Below are 18,053 nucleotides of genomic sequence, written 5' to 3'. Positions count from 1 at the left end.
GGGATGATTAAGGCTGAATTTTTTTGGGAGACTCCTACCCTGGATTTTTTCTCATACTGGATTCATTCTAGTGTATTCCAGGACAAAGTTAATAGGGTGGCACAGTGGTTCGCACTGCAGCCTCACAGCGCCAGGGAGCCGGGTTCGATTCCCAGCTTGGGTTACTGTCTGTGTGGAGTTTGCACATTCTCTCCGTGTCTGCATGGGTTTCCTCTGGGCGCTCTTGTTTTCTCCCACAGTCCAAAGACGTACTGGTTAGATGAATTGGCCATGCTAAATTCTCCCTCAGTGTACCCAAACAGGTGCCGGAGTGAACAGGAGCTGGAGTGTGGCAACTAGAGGATTTTCACAGTAGCTGCAGTGTTAATGTAAGCTGACTAATAAATAAACATTAAAATGGATAAATATGGGTTAATTAAGAAAGTCAGCATGGATTTCTTGAGGGAAAACCATGTTCAACTAACTCATTGGAGTTTGTTGTAAAGCTGTTGATGTGGTGCACAGGGACGGCCAAAGGTATTTGATACAATGCCGTTTAACAGTCTGGTGAACAAAGTTATAGCTCATGGAATAAAAGGGACAGCAGCAACATGGATACGGAATTGGCTGAGTGGCGGGAAACAAATGGTAGTGATGAATGGATATTCTTCAGTCTGGAGAAAGGTTCGTAGTGGAGTTCCCCCAGAGATCAGTGTTGGAACCCTTGCTTTTTCTAATATATATTAATAGTCTAGACCTTGGAGTGCAGGGGATAATTTCAAAGGTTATAGATGATACAAAACTTGGAAGTATTGTGAACTGTGAGGAGTACACTGTAGAACTTCAAAAGGACATAGACAAGTTAGTGGAGTGGGCGGATAGATGGCAGATGATTTTCAATGCAGAGAAATGTGAAGTGATTCAGTCTGGTAGGAAGAACATGGAGACAGTATAAAATAAAGGGTACAACTCTATACAGAGTGCAGGAGCAGAGCGACCTGAGTGTATATGTGCATAAATCATTGAGGATGGCAGGACAGGTGGAGAGGGCAGAAAGAGAAATGGAGAATATGCCACTCACACCTACCTGGTGAGTAGGTTAAAGTTCTCAGTGTAAGGTTATTCTGATTAAAACATGCAGCAAGGTAAAACTGACAGAAGGATGGTAAATTGTGTAGAGAGATTATTAATACATTTTGACTTAAAATGACTGACTGTCTTTGCACTGTCTGCTGCTGCCACAGAAGTAAGCCCTCTAAATGACTGGCCCTGCAATGGTGAAGCAATGCCACTCTTTGCTGACCTTGAACAAAAGCTGTCCACAAAGATCTAGCAATCTGTGTGGCGTGGGATCCTTGTTTCCTGATGCCTGTTTGCCTTTGGTGCCAAGTCGAGGAGATCTCCAAGCATCCTGCAACAGTGACGTCATCAAGCAGGGTGAGTAAGGAACCAATTACGTTGAAGTATTCCCACAGTCAGCAAACCAAGAAGTAAATTATCCTTTACTTCTTAATATAATTTTGCAGAGAGGAAAATATTCATTTGGGGTCATGGGGTGTCCCCATGGGATTGACATAGAAGCTGAGATACCAGAAACAAATGTAAAATGACTAAAAATATAAAATTTTAATCATGATGAAGAAATTTGACATGAAATTGTCTTTTTTCAGGGCCAGTAAGACTATTCAGCAGTAATTATGAACTTAGTATGCTGTTAAAGACCCAGTTCATTCAACAAGGTGCAACCTTTTCAAATGCTTTGACAGCAAACCTAATAACATAAAATGGCAAGTTCTCATCAATTCAGTGATTTCTAATTGATTGTAGTCTGTGGGAATTTCAACAGCACACTCTATAGGAAAATGTAGAATTACTGCAGCAACTTCTGGATTTCTACATTGCTCTATGGACATCGGAAATTGCTGCATGTTTCAGAGGACTAATGATGGCAAACACTGAGAATTTGATCTTCATTCTGACTCTAAAAGCTGGGCCAATGTGACGCAGTGGCAAGAGGCATGAAAAAAATTAAGGGTTTTTGATGTTTTTAAAAACTGTCTCCTGTCCTCCTTGGGTTTTTTAAAAAAATAGTTTGAATCTTAGGCTGAAATTTGCTAGTTCCCCTGGGAATGGGCTGCTAAGCAGGGAAGGGTGCTGTAAAATAATGTTCCGTGGCAGTGGCATCATGTCTGTCACCTAGCTGCCTCCACCGTATTTTATCCCTGGTAGGGCAGGTGTCAGGCAGCTCATCTGCTCATGGGCCAATTAATTGGTCGTTAATTGTCCATTTAAGGGCCTCCTCCTGCCACTGCTGATATTTAACCTGTGGAAGAAGGTGCCCATGCCTTACAATGATTTTGCAGGCTATTGGGGGAGGGATTCTCTTGTTTGGCCACCTTGTTTCCAATGGAGAACCCATCCCACCCCCTCAGTATTCCTGGTATTCTTCTACACATTGGCCCCAGCGGAAGATCCCAACTTACCTACTGATCCAGCTGCATCGATGATCGTCACTGGGGATGGCTGCAATCCCAGCTGTGGCCACCATCAAGGTGGCGTTGCTGGCACCAGAGATGAGGTCTCACCCCAGTTGGGGATGGACGTCCTGCCCTGACCCAACTGAAATCGCTGCGGGATTATCTGGCCAAGACGAGGCAGGCTCGTCCCTTTCGGCCAACTGGAGGGAGGGCTGGGGAGATGGCCTATCACCCGTGTAAGCTTTTGACCCTCGCTATGTCAGTGCCACCTCCTTCCAGTGTATAGAATTCACTGAAAGATACTTCACTGAGCTCCAATGCTCACAGAAGAGTTGCTCCTCTTCAAAAACCGACGTCTGTTTGAGACTACATTTTCCCTGTCTTTTGACGCTCATACTTCAGTTTGCCCTGTAGTCATCTCATATGCACCAAGGATAGAAGACTTTACTGACAGGTAATTCCAATTCGAGTCAAAATTAACCCTATCGTCAGAAATGAAGGAACAGGCTTGGAGAGACTGAGACAGAAATGGTGACGGGAAGGCAAATGGCAACAGAGACCAAGATAACTCCGTTGTATTCCTCTCAGGACTCATTTTTCATTCTGCTAGCATAACTTTGGCAGAAAGGGTGTAAACAGTCTTTTCAGTAAATTTGACTTTGGCACAGTGGGAAAAGTCTTGGGGGAAATCCAACCCCAGTGAATCATGGCATGAGGGTTGGTGAAATTCAATTTGGATGGGCTGCTGAACAGAAATCTATCACAGTTAGAGGCCCTGCTCAAAGAACAGCTTTACTGAAGTCAACATTGTTGATTATTGGATGGCAGGGGAAAAATGCCCAATTTTTGTTCCCACCAAATTGGAAATTAAGCCCCATGCTGTCAGAGGGGGTGAATTGCTTCTAACGATCCATGGGTCCATATGTAGACTGGAGCTGCCACATCAATCATTTCTATGAGGCTTCCTGACCATCTTCCAACACCTTCAAAATGGCAATAAAGGGAAAATAAACAGAGCAGAAACATGTCACGCGTCATGGACATTTCTTGAAACTAAGAGAAGCAGCAATGCCTTGCAAATCTATTACAGGTTGTTACATGTCTTTTCCAGGATTGGTGCAGCCCCAAACTCTGACCCCTCCCAAATCAGGTCAGGCCTGCCAGCTGGTTAAGTGGCCAGTTTTCTGCCACCTCACAACCAGAGAGCTGCAAAGGACACCCGTTAGGTGCCTGTCAATTACCAGCAGAATAGACACAATGCTCCAACCCAGTATTGACTGGAGATTCCTGACACTGGCTCTCAGCAAGCTGGCTTTGCACACTTTCCAATTCTTTCCTCTCAGTGACACAATCACAGACATAGGACGGAATTTTCCCATCCTGACCTCAGGTGGAGTTTTCCGAATTCGGGGTGAGCACAGCTGGAAAATCCCACCCCTAGACTCCAGTCATTTCCAAGGGGGATTTTCCTCATCCCTGTCTGTGAATGGGTCTGAAACATTAAAGAAAAGGTGCAAAAGTCCAGGACATCTGCCAATATACCGTGAGCAATCGGGGAATAATCCCCCTCTCCCCCTGCAGAGCCTCTGCTGAAGGGGAGGCTGAAAAAACTGTTCAGCAAGTTTCTATCAAATTTTGTATTTGAGCCCAATAAAGATTGAAAGAGAAGGAAGTCAGAAGGTTGAAATGTTATTACTTTCATTTCCATATGTGCCTGAGTACACAGAGATGATTAAGAAGAGACTGAGAGCATTCTTTACCCTTCTTTCAGTGCCAATGATTAATGAGACTGGAATCAAACCCTCTGCTCAATGGAAGCTGTTTAATAAAGCCAGCCCAAAATCAAAACATAACGTTGCCAGTTAACTCCATCATGCCACTTTCATTGCTATTCTTGTTTAACTGCAACCTTGTAGCAGTGCATAGTGCTTTCTCACCTGTGGGTCAGAACATAAGACTAGGAGCAGGAGTAGGCCATTCAGCCCCTCGAGCTTGCTCCGCCATTCAATACAATCATGGCTGATCTCATCTTGACCTCATCCCCACTTTCCTGCTCACTCCCGATAACGCATCATATCGCTACTAATTAAATACCTATTTCCCTCCTCAAATTTGATTAGTGTTCCAGTATCCACTGCACTCTGGAGCAGAGAATTCCACAAATTCACGATCCTTTGAGTGAAATAATTCCTCCTCATTTCTGTATTAAATCTGCCACCCCTTAGCCTAAAGCTATGGCCTCTCATTCTAGAATGTTCAACAAGGGGAAACATCCACTCTAGGTCTAGCCTGTCAATCCCCTTTAACATCTTTTATACTTCAATTAGATCCCCTCTCATTCTTCTAAAGTCCAGAGAGTATCGGCCTAAACTGCTCAGTCTCTCCTATTAAGACAAGTCCTTCATCCCTGGGATCAATTTAGTAAACTTACTCTGAACCACCTCAAATGCATTTATGTCCTTCCTCAAAGTAGGGGGACTAAAATGGTGTACAGTACTCCAGATGTGGTCTCACCAATGCCCTATACAGTTGTGACAGCACTTCCCTACTTTTATACCATTTGCCTTCCTTATTACCTGCTGCACCTGCATACTAACTTTCTGCAATTCATGCTCGAGAACATCCAGATCCCTCTGCACCAAAGTATTTTGAAGTTTCTTTCCATCTAAATAGTAAGTTATCTTTTTATTCCTGCGACCAAAATGGATAACCTCTCAATTATCCACTTTAAATTCCATCTGCCAGATTTTGGCCCAGTCACCGAACTTATCCATATCTATTTGTAAATTTATTTCCTCATTGCAACTTGCTCTCCCACTTTTTCAGTGTCATCTGTAAAAACATTCTATGCCTACATCCAAGTCATTAACATAGATTGTAAATAGTTGGGAGCAAAGGACCGAACCCTGTGGCACACCATAATTACATCTTGCCAACCCAAGAAAGACCCATTTATCCTCACTCTTTGCTTTCTGTTAGTTAGCCAATCCTCTATCTAAGCTAATATATTACCCCCAACCCCCTGGGATCTTACTTTGTGTATTAACCTTTTGTGTGGCACCTTATCAAATGCCTCCTGGAAGTCCAGATATGCTACATCGACAGGATGGGGTACTGCAACTATCAGCCATTCAATAGGTAGCCTTTGTTACCCGATAGCCTCCCTTCACGTAGTCACGGTAGCTCAAATGCAGCTGGCACAGTGGGTAGAACATAGAAACATAGAAATCCTACAGCATAGAAAGAGGCCATTCGGCCCATTGTGTCTGCACCGACCACAATACCACCCAGGTCCTACCCCCATATCCCTACATACTTACCCACTAATCCCTCTAACCTACGCATCTCAGGACACAAAGGGCAATTTTAGCATGGCCAATCAACCTAACCGGCACATCTTTGGACTGTGGGAGGAAACCGGAGCACCCGGAGGAAACCCACGCAGACACGAGGAGAATGTGCAAACTCCACACAGGCAGTGACCCAAGCCGGGATTCGAACCCAGGTCCCTGGAGCTGTGAAGCAGCAGTGCTAACCACTGTGCTACCGTGCCGAGTGAGAATGAAGACAGGATGACAGCTGCCAGTGTAGCCAGCACTGGGCAGGATGATTCTCTGCCTATGGCTACATACCAGCTGGAGGCTGAGGAAGTGGAATCCCTTTCAGTTTCACTGTAGGGCAGAGGTGACATTTAATAACTGAAAGTGACATGCGTCCAGTCAGTGGTATCCTGAAGGGGAAGTCTAGTTCCTAGCAAAGCTGTATATTCACTCCTACTTCTCTCTTGCAAGAGAATAATGTATTCAGCTCTCAATGAATAGAAAAACTCAGTAACTTCCCTTACACAACTATGGATGGCAAACAGCAAGATGTTACGGTGGCACAGTGGTGAGCACTGCTGCCTCACACGCCAGGGACCTGGGTTCGATTCCAGCCTTGGGTCACTGTCTGTGTGGAGTTTGCATGTTCTCCCTGTGTCTGTGTGGGTTTCCTCCGGGTGCTCCGGTTTCCTCCCACAGTCTAAAGATGTGAAGATGAGGTGGATTGTCCATGTTAAATTGCCCCTTAGTGTTCAAAGATGTGTAGATTAGGTGGATTAGCCATGGTAAAATGTGTGGAGTTACAGGGATAGGGCAGGTGGGGCAAGTGGGCCTGGGTAAGATGCTCTTTCGGAGAGTCGGTGCAGACGCGATGGGATGAATGCACTGTAGGGATTCAATGAATTCTATTCTATGTTGCAATTATCTCCAGTTCCAGCTTAGAAGGCAGATGCATAAAGCTCATGACCAAGATCATCATCACAGCTACTGGCAATGCAGTCCTCACTCTAATCAGAGGCTGTAGTAGGTGCCAGATTTTAGTGAGGATGTCCTTACTGAAGCACAGATGTCATGCTGTAAAAATCATGATATAATAAACTCATAAAATCATAGAAGTCTACTGAATGTTACAGAAATCTCACAACAAAAGCTTCTGTAACAGCTGGCAGCCTGCAAAACACAAGACTGGCCTGTTATCTCTGTCAGGGTTATGTCTCTGGCACTGACATTTCCGATAACATTGGATTCCATCACCCATACATAAACCAAGAAAAGGTCAAAAACAGATTCCCAAGTATTTAAAACCACTTTGGAGAGGAAAGAGCTTTTGAAGTGATCCATACTCCAAGCAGGAAGACCGGGGAAGAGCTTCCAAAAAGCTGCAGAGTAACAGGCAACACCATCTACAGGGATCAACACTCACTCCGCATCATGTGTCTGTTCATCCTCCAGGGCCTTTAGACCAATTCTCACTTGTCACACAGCCATATATTGCTCGTGTCTAATCAGTCTATGCATCATTTTCAACTGCTCCTTCTGAGTCAATTACTTTACCATCACTTCTGAACTCGACCCACTGTGTGGGCAACCTGCGACTCCCAAACTTAAATCTTCCTGTACACATGGTTTAGGGAGATTGCCTGACACCTTGGGAGATATAGCCTCTCGCTGAGACTCCCTCTCCCACTCCTCATTTCTCCACGAATTTGTCCTGTTCTGGAGTCCCTTTATTCATTCTGCAGTTCATGTCGTATCCCAACGAAAATGGCTACGAGAGCAACCAAATTCTACAGAAGCTTTGAAGTCAGCAAAATCTCTCTCAGCGCTCCCTGGAGACTTTTGCAATTTTCAAAATCTATAGAAAGCACAAAACACTTGTAGAATTGCAGCAGCAATCAGAAGGAAGCAATAGCCGGATGTAATCAACCAATTAACCTACGATAAGTTGATGATTCCTTTGAATAGCTCTCTGGGCGAGGGGAAGGGGGAGAGGTGGATGCTCCTACCTGTTCATCTCTTTTAGGTTAGGAAAGACTGTTAGCTGGAGCATTCAGCACCAAAATGACACTGCTGGTGTCGTCACTGTCATGATCTTCCAACTCTGTGTACTTGCTGCTGCTGTTCACTGTGCTTACTCAACCCCCCTCATCAATACGGTGTCCAGTGTGACTCACCAATGTAATACTTACTGCAAATGCTATTCGGGAGATCTGAGGCCATTTTTAACTCCCAAAAGCAGGTGCAAAAGATCCCAATTTTCCTGTGATATGTCTATGCCTATTAAAATACAGTCTGTCATTTATCAGTTATATCTGTTTGTACATTAGGACATTATTATTTACCTGTGACGTGTGTACCTGTGACTGCACTAGGGTGCAGTCTATTATTTACCTATGATACCTATACGTGTATCAAGTTACTGTTTATTTACCTGCTATGTCGGTATGTACATTAAGATAATGTCTATTATTTTATTATGATATCCGTGTGTGCACTAAAATACTGTCTGTTACTAACCTGCGTCTGTAAGTGCATCGTCTGCCTCTTCCTCTTTCTGCTTCTTGTCAGCCTCCTTTAGTTCAGGTACATAGAAGTCACCCTGCCGTGCTAGAGGGCACATGAAGTAGATCAGGTCTCCACGATAGATCTCTAGGCACGGGTGGGCACATAGCTTCCGTTCCTAAAGAAGAAGAAAATAAGGGTTGAGAAAAATAGGCAAACACTAACCTAACTTCAGGATAAGAGTCTGTATGAGCAGCAGCACACTAATGGCTGCTATGAGATAAAACTTGAGCAAGTATTGGGTTAAAGTGTTTGACCTCACAGTATGTACAATAGCACAGTGAGGTGATGATGCATCTACTAAAGGAACTTTTCAACTTAAAGAATCCAGGACTGGTGAAAGGACATTGACATAGAACATAGAACATTACAGTGCAGTACAGGCCCTTCGGCCCTCGATGTTGCGTCAACCAGTGAAACCAATCTAAAACCCCTCAAACCTACACTATTCCAATATCATCCATATGTTTATCCAATGACCATTTAAATGCCCTTAATGTTGGCGAGTCCACCATTGCTGCAGGCAGGGCATTCCACGCCCTTACTACTCTCTGAGTAAAGAACCTACCTCTGACATCTGTCCCATATCTATCACCCCTCAATTTAAAGCTATGTCCCCTCGTGCTAGCTATCACCATCCGAGGAAAAAGGCTCTCACTATCCACCCTATCTAATCCTCTGATCATCTTGTATGCCTCTATTAAGTCACCTCTTAACCTTCTTCTCTCTAACGAAAACAACCTCAAGTCCCTCAGCCTTTCCTCATAAGACCTTCCCAACATACCAGGCAACATCCTGGTAAATCTCCTCTGCACCCTTTCCAATGCTTCCACATCCTTCCTATAATGCAGTGACCAGAACTGTACGCAATACTCCAAGTGCGGCCGCACCAGAGTTTTGTACAGCTGCAACATGACCTCCTGGCTCTGAAACTGCAGTACTACTTACACCACATGGACATCAGTGGTTCAAGGCGGTGGTTCTTCACCACCTTCTCAAAGGCACTTGAAGATGGGCAATAAATGCTGCCCTTTCCTGGGATGTCCATGTACCATAAATGAAATGACTTCTTTCTTCGTTCTGTGTACCTGCACATCCGTCACTTTGTGTGTGTGTGTGGTCATGTATGTAGATGTCTTTCTGTAGGTATACTGGTATGTAGATGTCTTTCTGTTGGTATATTTGTATGTGTCTTTTTGTGTGTGTCTTTCTGTACGTGTGAGTGTGTGTGTGTGTGACACGCTATAAGAATGTGTTTGTGGCTTGTGTATGAGGTGTTTAAAGATATCTGCAAAATGGGATTTGTAGTGAATCTGTGAACTGGCAGATCACTGATCACAAAGCACCCCAATCTGTTGGTAATTGGGTAACAATGGAAAGATCACTGCTGTTCCATTTTGACAAACAGACAGACCCCAGATTCTCATGTAACAAAACCAGAATTGACAACCTAGCTGACATTAAAAAACTGCCATGATGATAATCGTTGCTATTCTGGGCATTTCCTAAAGTCAGCAGTGCCACCATCTGTTGGGAAGTTCATTGATGATTCTGACCCAGTACTGTGGAATGGTCGGAATAATCCTGGAATCTTTTTGAAGTGCATAACCCTTCAGGAGACACAGCAACATGTCACCACTTCATTCACTTTCCCACTTCTATTTTCTTATTAAAATTCATCAGGCAAATGAAATCTGGCAGTAATTACTGTACATAAATGTTTGCTAATTCAATTTGCATATGAGTTTCCATTAGTGATTAGACGTAATCAAATGAGTAGACCAACTGCGCCTCGCGTCAACTGCACATCAGACTTTTGGGTCCTCTTTTCCTCTTGCATAATAAATCAAGAGTGAAATCCAATTCACCCCAAGTCAAATGAAACCACTCGCAATACTGAGCAATATTTAACAAGTCTCATTTCAACCCCACGTAAAATAATGGAGTTGATTATGAGGAGTAACCGCGAAGATAACTTCTACAAAAAGCTCGTAAACCACAGCCAGCATGGATTCAGAAAGGTGGAGAAAGATGTAAAAGGAGATGTCAATTCACTACAATGGCCCAGAGTCAAAATGACCTCTAATGCCTTGGTACAGCTAATTGAAGTAGTCATTTAAGAATAATACAACACAGGAGCAATCTTGTTTAAGCATGATGGGGTTCCTCAAATTCTGACCTTTTGTGCCTCCTTCCATCATTGCTGGCCATGTCTTCAGTTGGCTCGGCCTCGCTTAAAGGACTCTCCTCCTTCCTCTCTCCCTTACAACCTCTCTTCCCGGTCATGCTATTGACCACTGCTCCCAATCTCTCCTTCCTCATAACTCTGCCTTTAGACAATTTCTGTGCTAAAGATGCTACATGAATGTTATTGATCATGTAGTTCTAACTCCATCCGAGTAAGATTACACAAACTGTTGAAATATTACATTGTACACTCTCAGAGTTATATTTTGCTCACATTACACTTAATGACTTCAATATTATTAAATCACTATTGCTATAGACCTATAATTGGGGGTTGGTTAGCTCAGTTGGCTGGATGGCTGGTTCATGAGGTGGAGCGATGTCAGCAGTGCAGGTTCAATTCCTCTACCAGCTGAGGTTATGCCTTCTCAACCTTGCCCCTCACCTGAGGTGCGAGAATCCTCAGGTTAAAATCACCACCAGTCAGCTCTTGCTTTCAAAGTGGTCTGTGGCAACATTTCATGTTTATCCAAATGTCGGTTTGACAATCTGATCTCAGTTTCGGGTATATTTGTTACACTGTAACTTACTGTTTTACATTACACTATCAAATTTATTGTTATGGGCTATATTTATCATACATCTGTTATTCCACCTAACTATACACAATACTCAATCCTATATATCTATATAGTAAAGCCCTCAACATATCACTCCACTCACAATGTTCACAATACTCATCCTGTCACCTCTCTCTATAACGCTCCCTCTGGAACATACTGGAGCTATAACACACCCCTTACCATTTAGTGCTTTAATACAGCTGTGAAAAGTATCATTGTAAGTAAGATTTTCCAGTGTCAAGCCAATTACATTATTTAGCACACTGTAGGGTGAAAGATATGGGTTCAAGACAAACAGTTAAGTTCAGCACCAGCAATACTAGGAATTTCATAATGCTTTTTGTTTATACTGTACATAATTAGACAACAAGTTGCAAACAACAATTTTAATGATGATTGTCTCCTTTTGCATATCACAGTGTAGCTAAAGGCAGTGTTGATTCCTAATCAGTCTGCTGTTGGGTTACATGGGTTTAGAATAATTATGTTTCAAATATTCTCTTTGTTGTCGGTTCAAAGAAAAGAACGTTCATTTATAAACTGCCTTCGCTATTTCATGAACATTTCAAAGCTCTTCACATACAAACAGCTATTTTGAAGCATAGTGAATATAGATAGTCAAACGATTTGCTGTAATTCACAATCTGATGATATAACTCATGCAGAAAAAAACATTTCATCAGGACATCTCCAACAAGGTATAAAAGAATATCCAGTTGTTAATAATATATAAACTGTAGCTCTGAAAATGCTTCTTGTCATCCGAGTGTCATTCTTCCCATGTTGTATTGACATGTGAAAAGATTCCAAGTCTTTTGTAATGGATAGTTATTAAATTGCATATCAGCCAAAGACGAGGTAAATCAAACAACTCCTTCAAACTAGTTGAAGAAGATCTTTTTAGAATTATTCATCCTGTGTTTGTGCGGGTTTCCTTTGGATGCTCCTGTTACCTCCCACAGTCCAGAGATGTATAGGTTAGATGGAGTAGTTATGGGAAATGTGTGGGGTTATGGGATAGGGCGGGGAAGAGAACCTGGGCAAGATTGGATCTCATGGGATAAAGGGGGAGGTGGCTAGATGGATGGAGAACTGGCTTGGTCACAGAAGACAGAGGGTGGTAGTGGAAGGGTCTTTTTCCGGCTGGAGGCCTGTGACTAGTGGTGTTCCGCAGGGCTCTGTATTGGGACCTCTGCTGTTTGTGATTTCTATAAACGATCTGGAAGAAGGTGTAACTGGGGTGATCAGTAAGTTTGCGGACGACACGAAAATGGCTGGACTTGCAGATAGTGAGGAGCATTGTCAGAGGCTACAGAAGGATATAGATAGGCTGGAAATTTGGGCAAAGAAATGGCAGATGGAGTTCAATCCTGATAAATGCGAAGTGATGCATTTTGGTAGAACTAACGTACGGGGGAGCTATACGATAAATGGCAGAACCATAAAGGGTGTAGATACGCAGAGGGACCTGGGTGTGCAAGTCCACAGATCCTTGAAGGTGACGTCACAGGTGGAGAAGGTAGTGAAGAAGGCATATGGCATGCTTGCCTTTATAGGACAGGGCATAGAGTATAAAAGTTGGGGTCTGATGTTGCGGTTGTATAGAACGTTGGTTTGGCCGCATTTGGAATACTGCGCCCAGTTCTGGTCGCCACACTACCAGAAGGACGTGGAGGCTTTAGAGAAGAGTACAGAGGAGGTTTACCAGGATGTTGCCTGGTATGGAAGGGCTGAGTTATGAGGAGAGATTGGGTAAACTGGGGTTGTTCTCACTAGAAAGACGGAGGATGAGGGGTGACCTAATAGAGGTGTATAAAATTATGAAAGGCATAGATAGGGTGAACGGTGGGAAGCTTTTTCCTAGGTCGGTGGTGACGTTCACGAGGGGTCATAGGTTCAAGGTGAAGGGGGGGAGGTTTAACACGGGTATCAGAAGGACGTATTTTACGCAGAGGGTGGTTGGGGCCTGGAATGCGCTGCCGGGCAAGGTGGTGGAGGCGGACATACTGGGAATGTTTAAGACTTATCTAGATAGCCACATGAACGGAGTGGGAATGGAGGGATACAAAAAAATGGTCTAGTTTGGACCAGGGAGCGTTGCGGGCTTGGAGGGCCGAAGGGCCTGTTCCTGTGCTGTATTGTTCTTTGATTCGCTGTCAGAGATTTGGTGCAGACTCGATGTGCTGAATGGTCTCCTTCTACACGGTATGGATTCTATGATCATAGAGCACGGGGATGGCACAGTGGTTAGCACAGCGACAGGAACCCGGGCCTTTGGTGACAGACTGTGTGGACTGTGTCTGTATGGGTTTCCTCCGGGTGCTCTGGTTTCCTCCCACAATCCAAAGACGTGTAAGTTATGTGGATTGGCCATGGTAAATGTGCAGGGCACAGTAAGAAGTCTCACAACACCAGGTTAAAGTCCAACAGGTTTATATGGTATCACGAGCTTTCGGAGCGATGCTCCTTCATCAGTTGTGTGGAGAGTTGGGTTCACAAACACAGCATATATAGACAAAGACACAATTGCAAGATAATGATTGGAATGTGAGTCTTTACAAGTAATCAAGTCTTTACAGGTAAACAATGCGAGTGGAGAGAGGTTTAATCACAGGTTAAAGAGGTGTGAATTGTCTCAAGCCAGGACAGTTAGTAGGATTTTGCAAGTCCAGGCCAAATGATAGGGGTTACATGTAGCGTGACATGAACCCAAGATCCTGATTGAGGCTGTCCTCATGCGTGCGGAACTTGGCTATCAGTTTCTGCTCAGCGATTTCATGTGTGTCTTGAAAGCTTTCTTGGAGAACGTTTACCCGAAGATCGGAGACTGAATGCCCTTGACCGCTGAAGGAAGGGAACACACCTGCCTGATGATTGTCAAGCGATGTCCGTTCATCCGGTGTTGTAGCATCTTCATGACCTCGTTGATGCACTACACCTTGGGACATCCTTTCCTGCAGCGTATGAGGTAGACAACATTGACCGAGTCACATGAGTATCTACCATGTATCTGGTGTATGGTGTTCTCACGTGTGATGATGGCATCCATGTAGATGGCAGGGTTATGGGGATAGGATGGTGGGGGGAATACTGTTTCGGCGAGCTGGTGCAGACCCAATGGGCCAAATGGCCTCCTGCACTGTAAGAATTCTATGGAAGTACAGAAGGAGGCCAGTTTACTATTCCTGTCCGTGCCAGCTCTTTCATAGTGCTATTCAATTAGCTCCGCTCCCCTGCTTTTTCCCCATGTCCCTGCAGCTTTTCCCCTTCCAGTATTTATCCAATTCCCCTTTGAAAGGTACTGCTGCATCTGCTTCAGGCAGTACATTCCAGATCAGAAAAACTCAAAATAGCTTAAACATGTGGTTCTTTAACCAATTGCTGTAAATCTGTGCTCTGTGATTACTGACCCTTCTGCCCCTGAACCACTTTGTCCTTATTTATCAAAACCATTCAGGATTCTTTTAGACATTAATCTGGGACAACATGAATTGGGTTTGTAAACGAAAGCCAGTAAAATTGTATTTGACGATCTTGATTTGAGCTCTTTGATGAAGTAACAAAAATGTTGATGAGGGTTTGTGTATGTGGACTTTCAGAAGTTGTTCAATAAAATACCACATAAGTGCTTTATTATTAACACAAATCTTCCCTTCTCTGCTCTAAGGTGAACAACCCCTGCTTCAACAGTCTCTCCACATTACTGAAGTCTTTCTTCCCTGGCATCATTTGAATAAATCTCTTCTGCACCAACTCCAAGGCATTAACTTTAAATTGGACTCCAGTTGTGACCTGTCCAGTGCTTTAATGAAGGTTCACCATAAACATCTTGCTTTTGCATTCTTTGCTTCTATTTATAAAACCAATGTTCTTGCAACCCCTGTATAATGATACCATTTAGTTCATATTGTCTCCACCATTCTACCTACCAGAAGAAGTCGCTTCACACTGCTGTATATTAAATTCCATCTGCCATGTGTCTGCCCACTACACCAGTCCACCTATTACCCTGGAGAGTTTTACTATCATTCTCACAGGCTACTACATTTCCAAATTTTGTGTCATCTGCACATTTGACAGTTCTATTCTTTGTACCCAAGTCTAGGCCATTGATTTACATTGAAAAGAGAATTGGTCCCAATTCTGGGGGACATCTCTGTATACTTCGCTCCCATCTGACATTCTCCACTTTCCTGTCCTTTTCTTAGTTAACCTAAGACCCACAACAACCACTGTCTGTTTAAACTCAAGAGTTTCCATGTTAATAACAATTTTAATATGTGGTGCTTTATCAAACAACTTTTGAAAGTCCAAATACACAGCATCAACTGGACAACCCTCATCATCCTCCTTTGTTACTTCATCAAAGAACTCAATTAAGTTCATCAAACACAATTTCTGGGCTTTCATTTACTAACCCATTTTTCCCAGATGTCAATTTTGTCCCAAATTCATGTCTGTAATAATTTCCCCACCATGGACAATCCTGGCCTGCAGTTGCCAGATTTATCTCTAACACCTTTTTTGGACAGGGATGTAACATTTGCAATCCTCTAGTCTTCCGACACCACCTCCAGCTCCAAGGTGAATTGCAAGACTGTAGCCAGAACCAGAGCCTCCACAACTTCCACTTTTACTTCTCTTTGTAACCAAGGATCAATGTCTCTTCTGAAGCTTTCTTATTGTCCTGTTTTTTTCAAATGATGGCACCAACATGGAGTAATTTAAATGGGAGAACTAATGAGTGACCGGTTTGGCAGCTTTCTGGTTGCCATGTCAATGAGAGCAGCTTAACAGGAACACCAGGATGTTTCCCAGTGGAACTGGGTGAGTTTTTTTTTTACTTCAAGCATTGCCAACCTTTCAAATACCTCCTGTTTTTAACTTTTTAAAAATCTAATGTTTTCTCTGTTTTCATCTTTTTTTTTACTCTTTCCAATTTGATTGCTACCTCCAGTACTGTGACACTGGCAGCATTATCTTTCTTAGTGAAGACACATGCAAAGACCTTATTTAGTACCTCAGCCATGTCCTCTGCCTTCACAAGATCCATCCCTGTTCTGTTGCTAATCAACCCCACCATTCCTCCATCTTTCATATGTTTAGACTTATAGGTTCCCTTGCATTTTACTGAACTATTTTGAGTTACACAGAATATTGTCATAGAGTCATAAAGCTTTACAGCACAGAAAGAGGCCCTTTGGCCCATTGTGTCGGTGCCAGACATCAAGCAATTGTCGAACTGCAATTGGAAATCCATCAATATGGAGCTGTGCCAACTGAGGCTGAACCTGTAATATGGAGCCATCTTCAGCTTCTGGTCAAAGCCCAATCAGTTTTGACTTGATTCCAGCCACTAGGTGCTCATCCCCGAGGGAATTTGTAATCTCTCATGCACCCCAATCTAATTTCTAATCTTCAACCTCTTACCTCATCCCCAAGGCCATCAGTTCAGATCTTAAATTTTAAACATTGATTTTTACAGCTATATATACTTTGATTCTGGATTTGTTGACTATGTATAGACATCTGTGCTTTATTAACCTTTGAGAACCTTGGGTTCACCAAGGCAACACAGGACAAAGACTTTGCAGAAAGTGTAAGCAGCGAGAGAAATTCAGGATCAGGATTATCGATCTGGAAGCTGAACTGCAGACACTGAGCACCAAAAGGGAAGGGGGAGAAATACCTGGACACTCTGTTCCAGAAGACAGTTGCACCTGTTGGAATAGGGTCGTCTGTTTTGGTCAGCAATAAGGGACAGGAAGGTGTGACCGTGAGTAAGGCAGGTGAAGGCACCAAGCAGACAGGAGTGAGGAGTGTCAGACTTTGCAATTGCCAAATGGGTTTGAGGTGCTCACAATCTGTATGGACAAATGCCAGGTCTGCAAAGTAGATGAGCAGACTGGCCATGGCACCGTGTTACAGGAAGTGGGAGGAGCAAACAGGAATGTAGTGGTAGTAGGGGAAAGTATTGTGAGGGAGATTGACACTGTTTTCTGGAGCAAAGAGTGAGAGTCCAGACAGCTGGGCTGCCTACCCAATGCCAGGATTCGGAACATCTGCTCAAGGTTGGAGAGGAACTTGCAGTAGGAGGAGGATCCCGTTGTCATGACCCATGTAGGTACCAAGGACACAGGCAGGTCAAGGAAGGAAATTCTGCACAGTCAGTATGAGGAGCTAGGCACCAAATTAAGAAACAGAACCTCAAAGGTAATTTCTATTACCTGAGCCACATGCAAATTGGTACAGGATAAATAGGATTAGATACGAATGCCTGGCTCAAAGACTGGTATGGGAGAAGTGGGCTCCGGCGCCGGCACTGGGGAAAGTGGGGGGCTGTACCTTTGGGATGATCTACAGCTGAACCATGCTAGGATCAGTGTCATAGTGAGCTGCATAACTAGAGGAATAGAGAGGGTTTTAAACTAAACAAAGGAGGTGAGGAATCAAGTTTGGGCAGATATAGCAAATCAAGGGGTCTTCCCCTACCCTGGACAGGAGGGCAAAATAGCAATATGGGAAATGAGGGTCAGAGAATGGCAGGAAAGGACAGGGAGAGAAAAATCTAAGAATACACCAGCAGCCAAGACCAGATGTTACAAAGATAACTAAAAGACAAAACTAAATGCTCTATATCTGAATGCGTATAGCATTCATGAAGTAAATTAATTGATAATGCACATTGAAGTAAATGATTATGATCTGAGAGCCATTACAGAGCTGTGGCTACAGGATGACAAGGATTGGGTCCTGAATATTGAGGGGTACATGACATTCAAGAAGAATAGGAAGCTGGGCAAAGGTGGAGGGGTAGCACTGTTAATCCAGGATGGCATTGGTGCAGTAGTCAGGGATGACATTGGTTCAGGAAATTAGGGATGTAGAATCGGTTTGGGTGGAGA

General features: G+C 43.5%; 2 protein-coding genes across 2 annotated transcripts in view; one reads left to right on the top strand and one right to left on the bottom strand.

The window, feature by feature from the left end:
* The window catches only part of abhd14b (abhydrolase domain containing 14B), a 598,368-nt gene that overhangs the window by 102,174 nt on the left and 478,141 nt on the right, over positions 1–18,053 (top strand). The gene's annotated exons all lie outside the window — the stretch shown is intronic.
* LOC144491472 (testis-expressed protein 264-like) overlaps positions 1–18,053 on the bottom strand; it is a 405,312-nt gene that overhangs the window by 63,698 nt on the left and 323,561 nt on the right. Inside the window, exon 3 of the mRNA XM_078209340.1 lies at positions 8,294–8,456. Coding sequence (XP_078065466.1) covers positions 8,294–8,456 — 163 coding nt within the window. The remainder of the gene's footprint in view (positions 1–8,293; positions 8,457–18,053) is intronic.

The sequence above is a fragment of the Mustelus asterias genome, chromosome 3, assembly GCF_964213995.1.
Source record: "Mustelus asterias chromosome 3, sMusAst1.hap1.1, whole genome shotgun sequence".
Taxonomy (NCBI): Eukaryota; Metazoa; Chordata; class Chondrichthyes; order Carcharhiniformes; family Triakidae; genus Mustelus; species Mustelus asterias.
The sequence above is the reverse complement of the archived record's forward strand: the minus strand, read 5'-3'. Positions and strand labels throughout refer to the sequence as shown.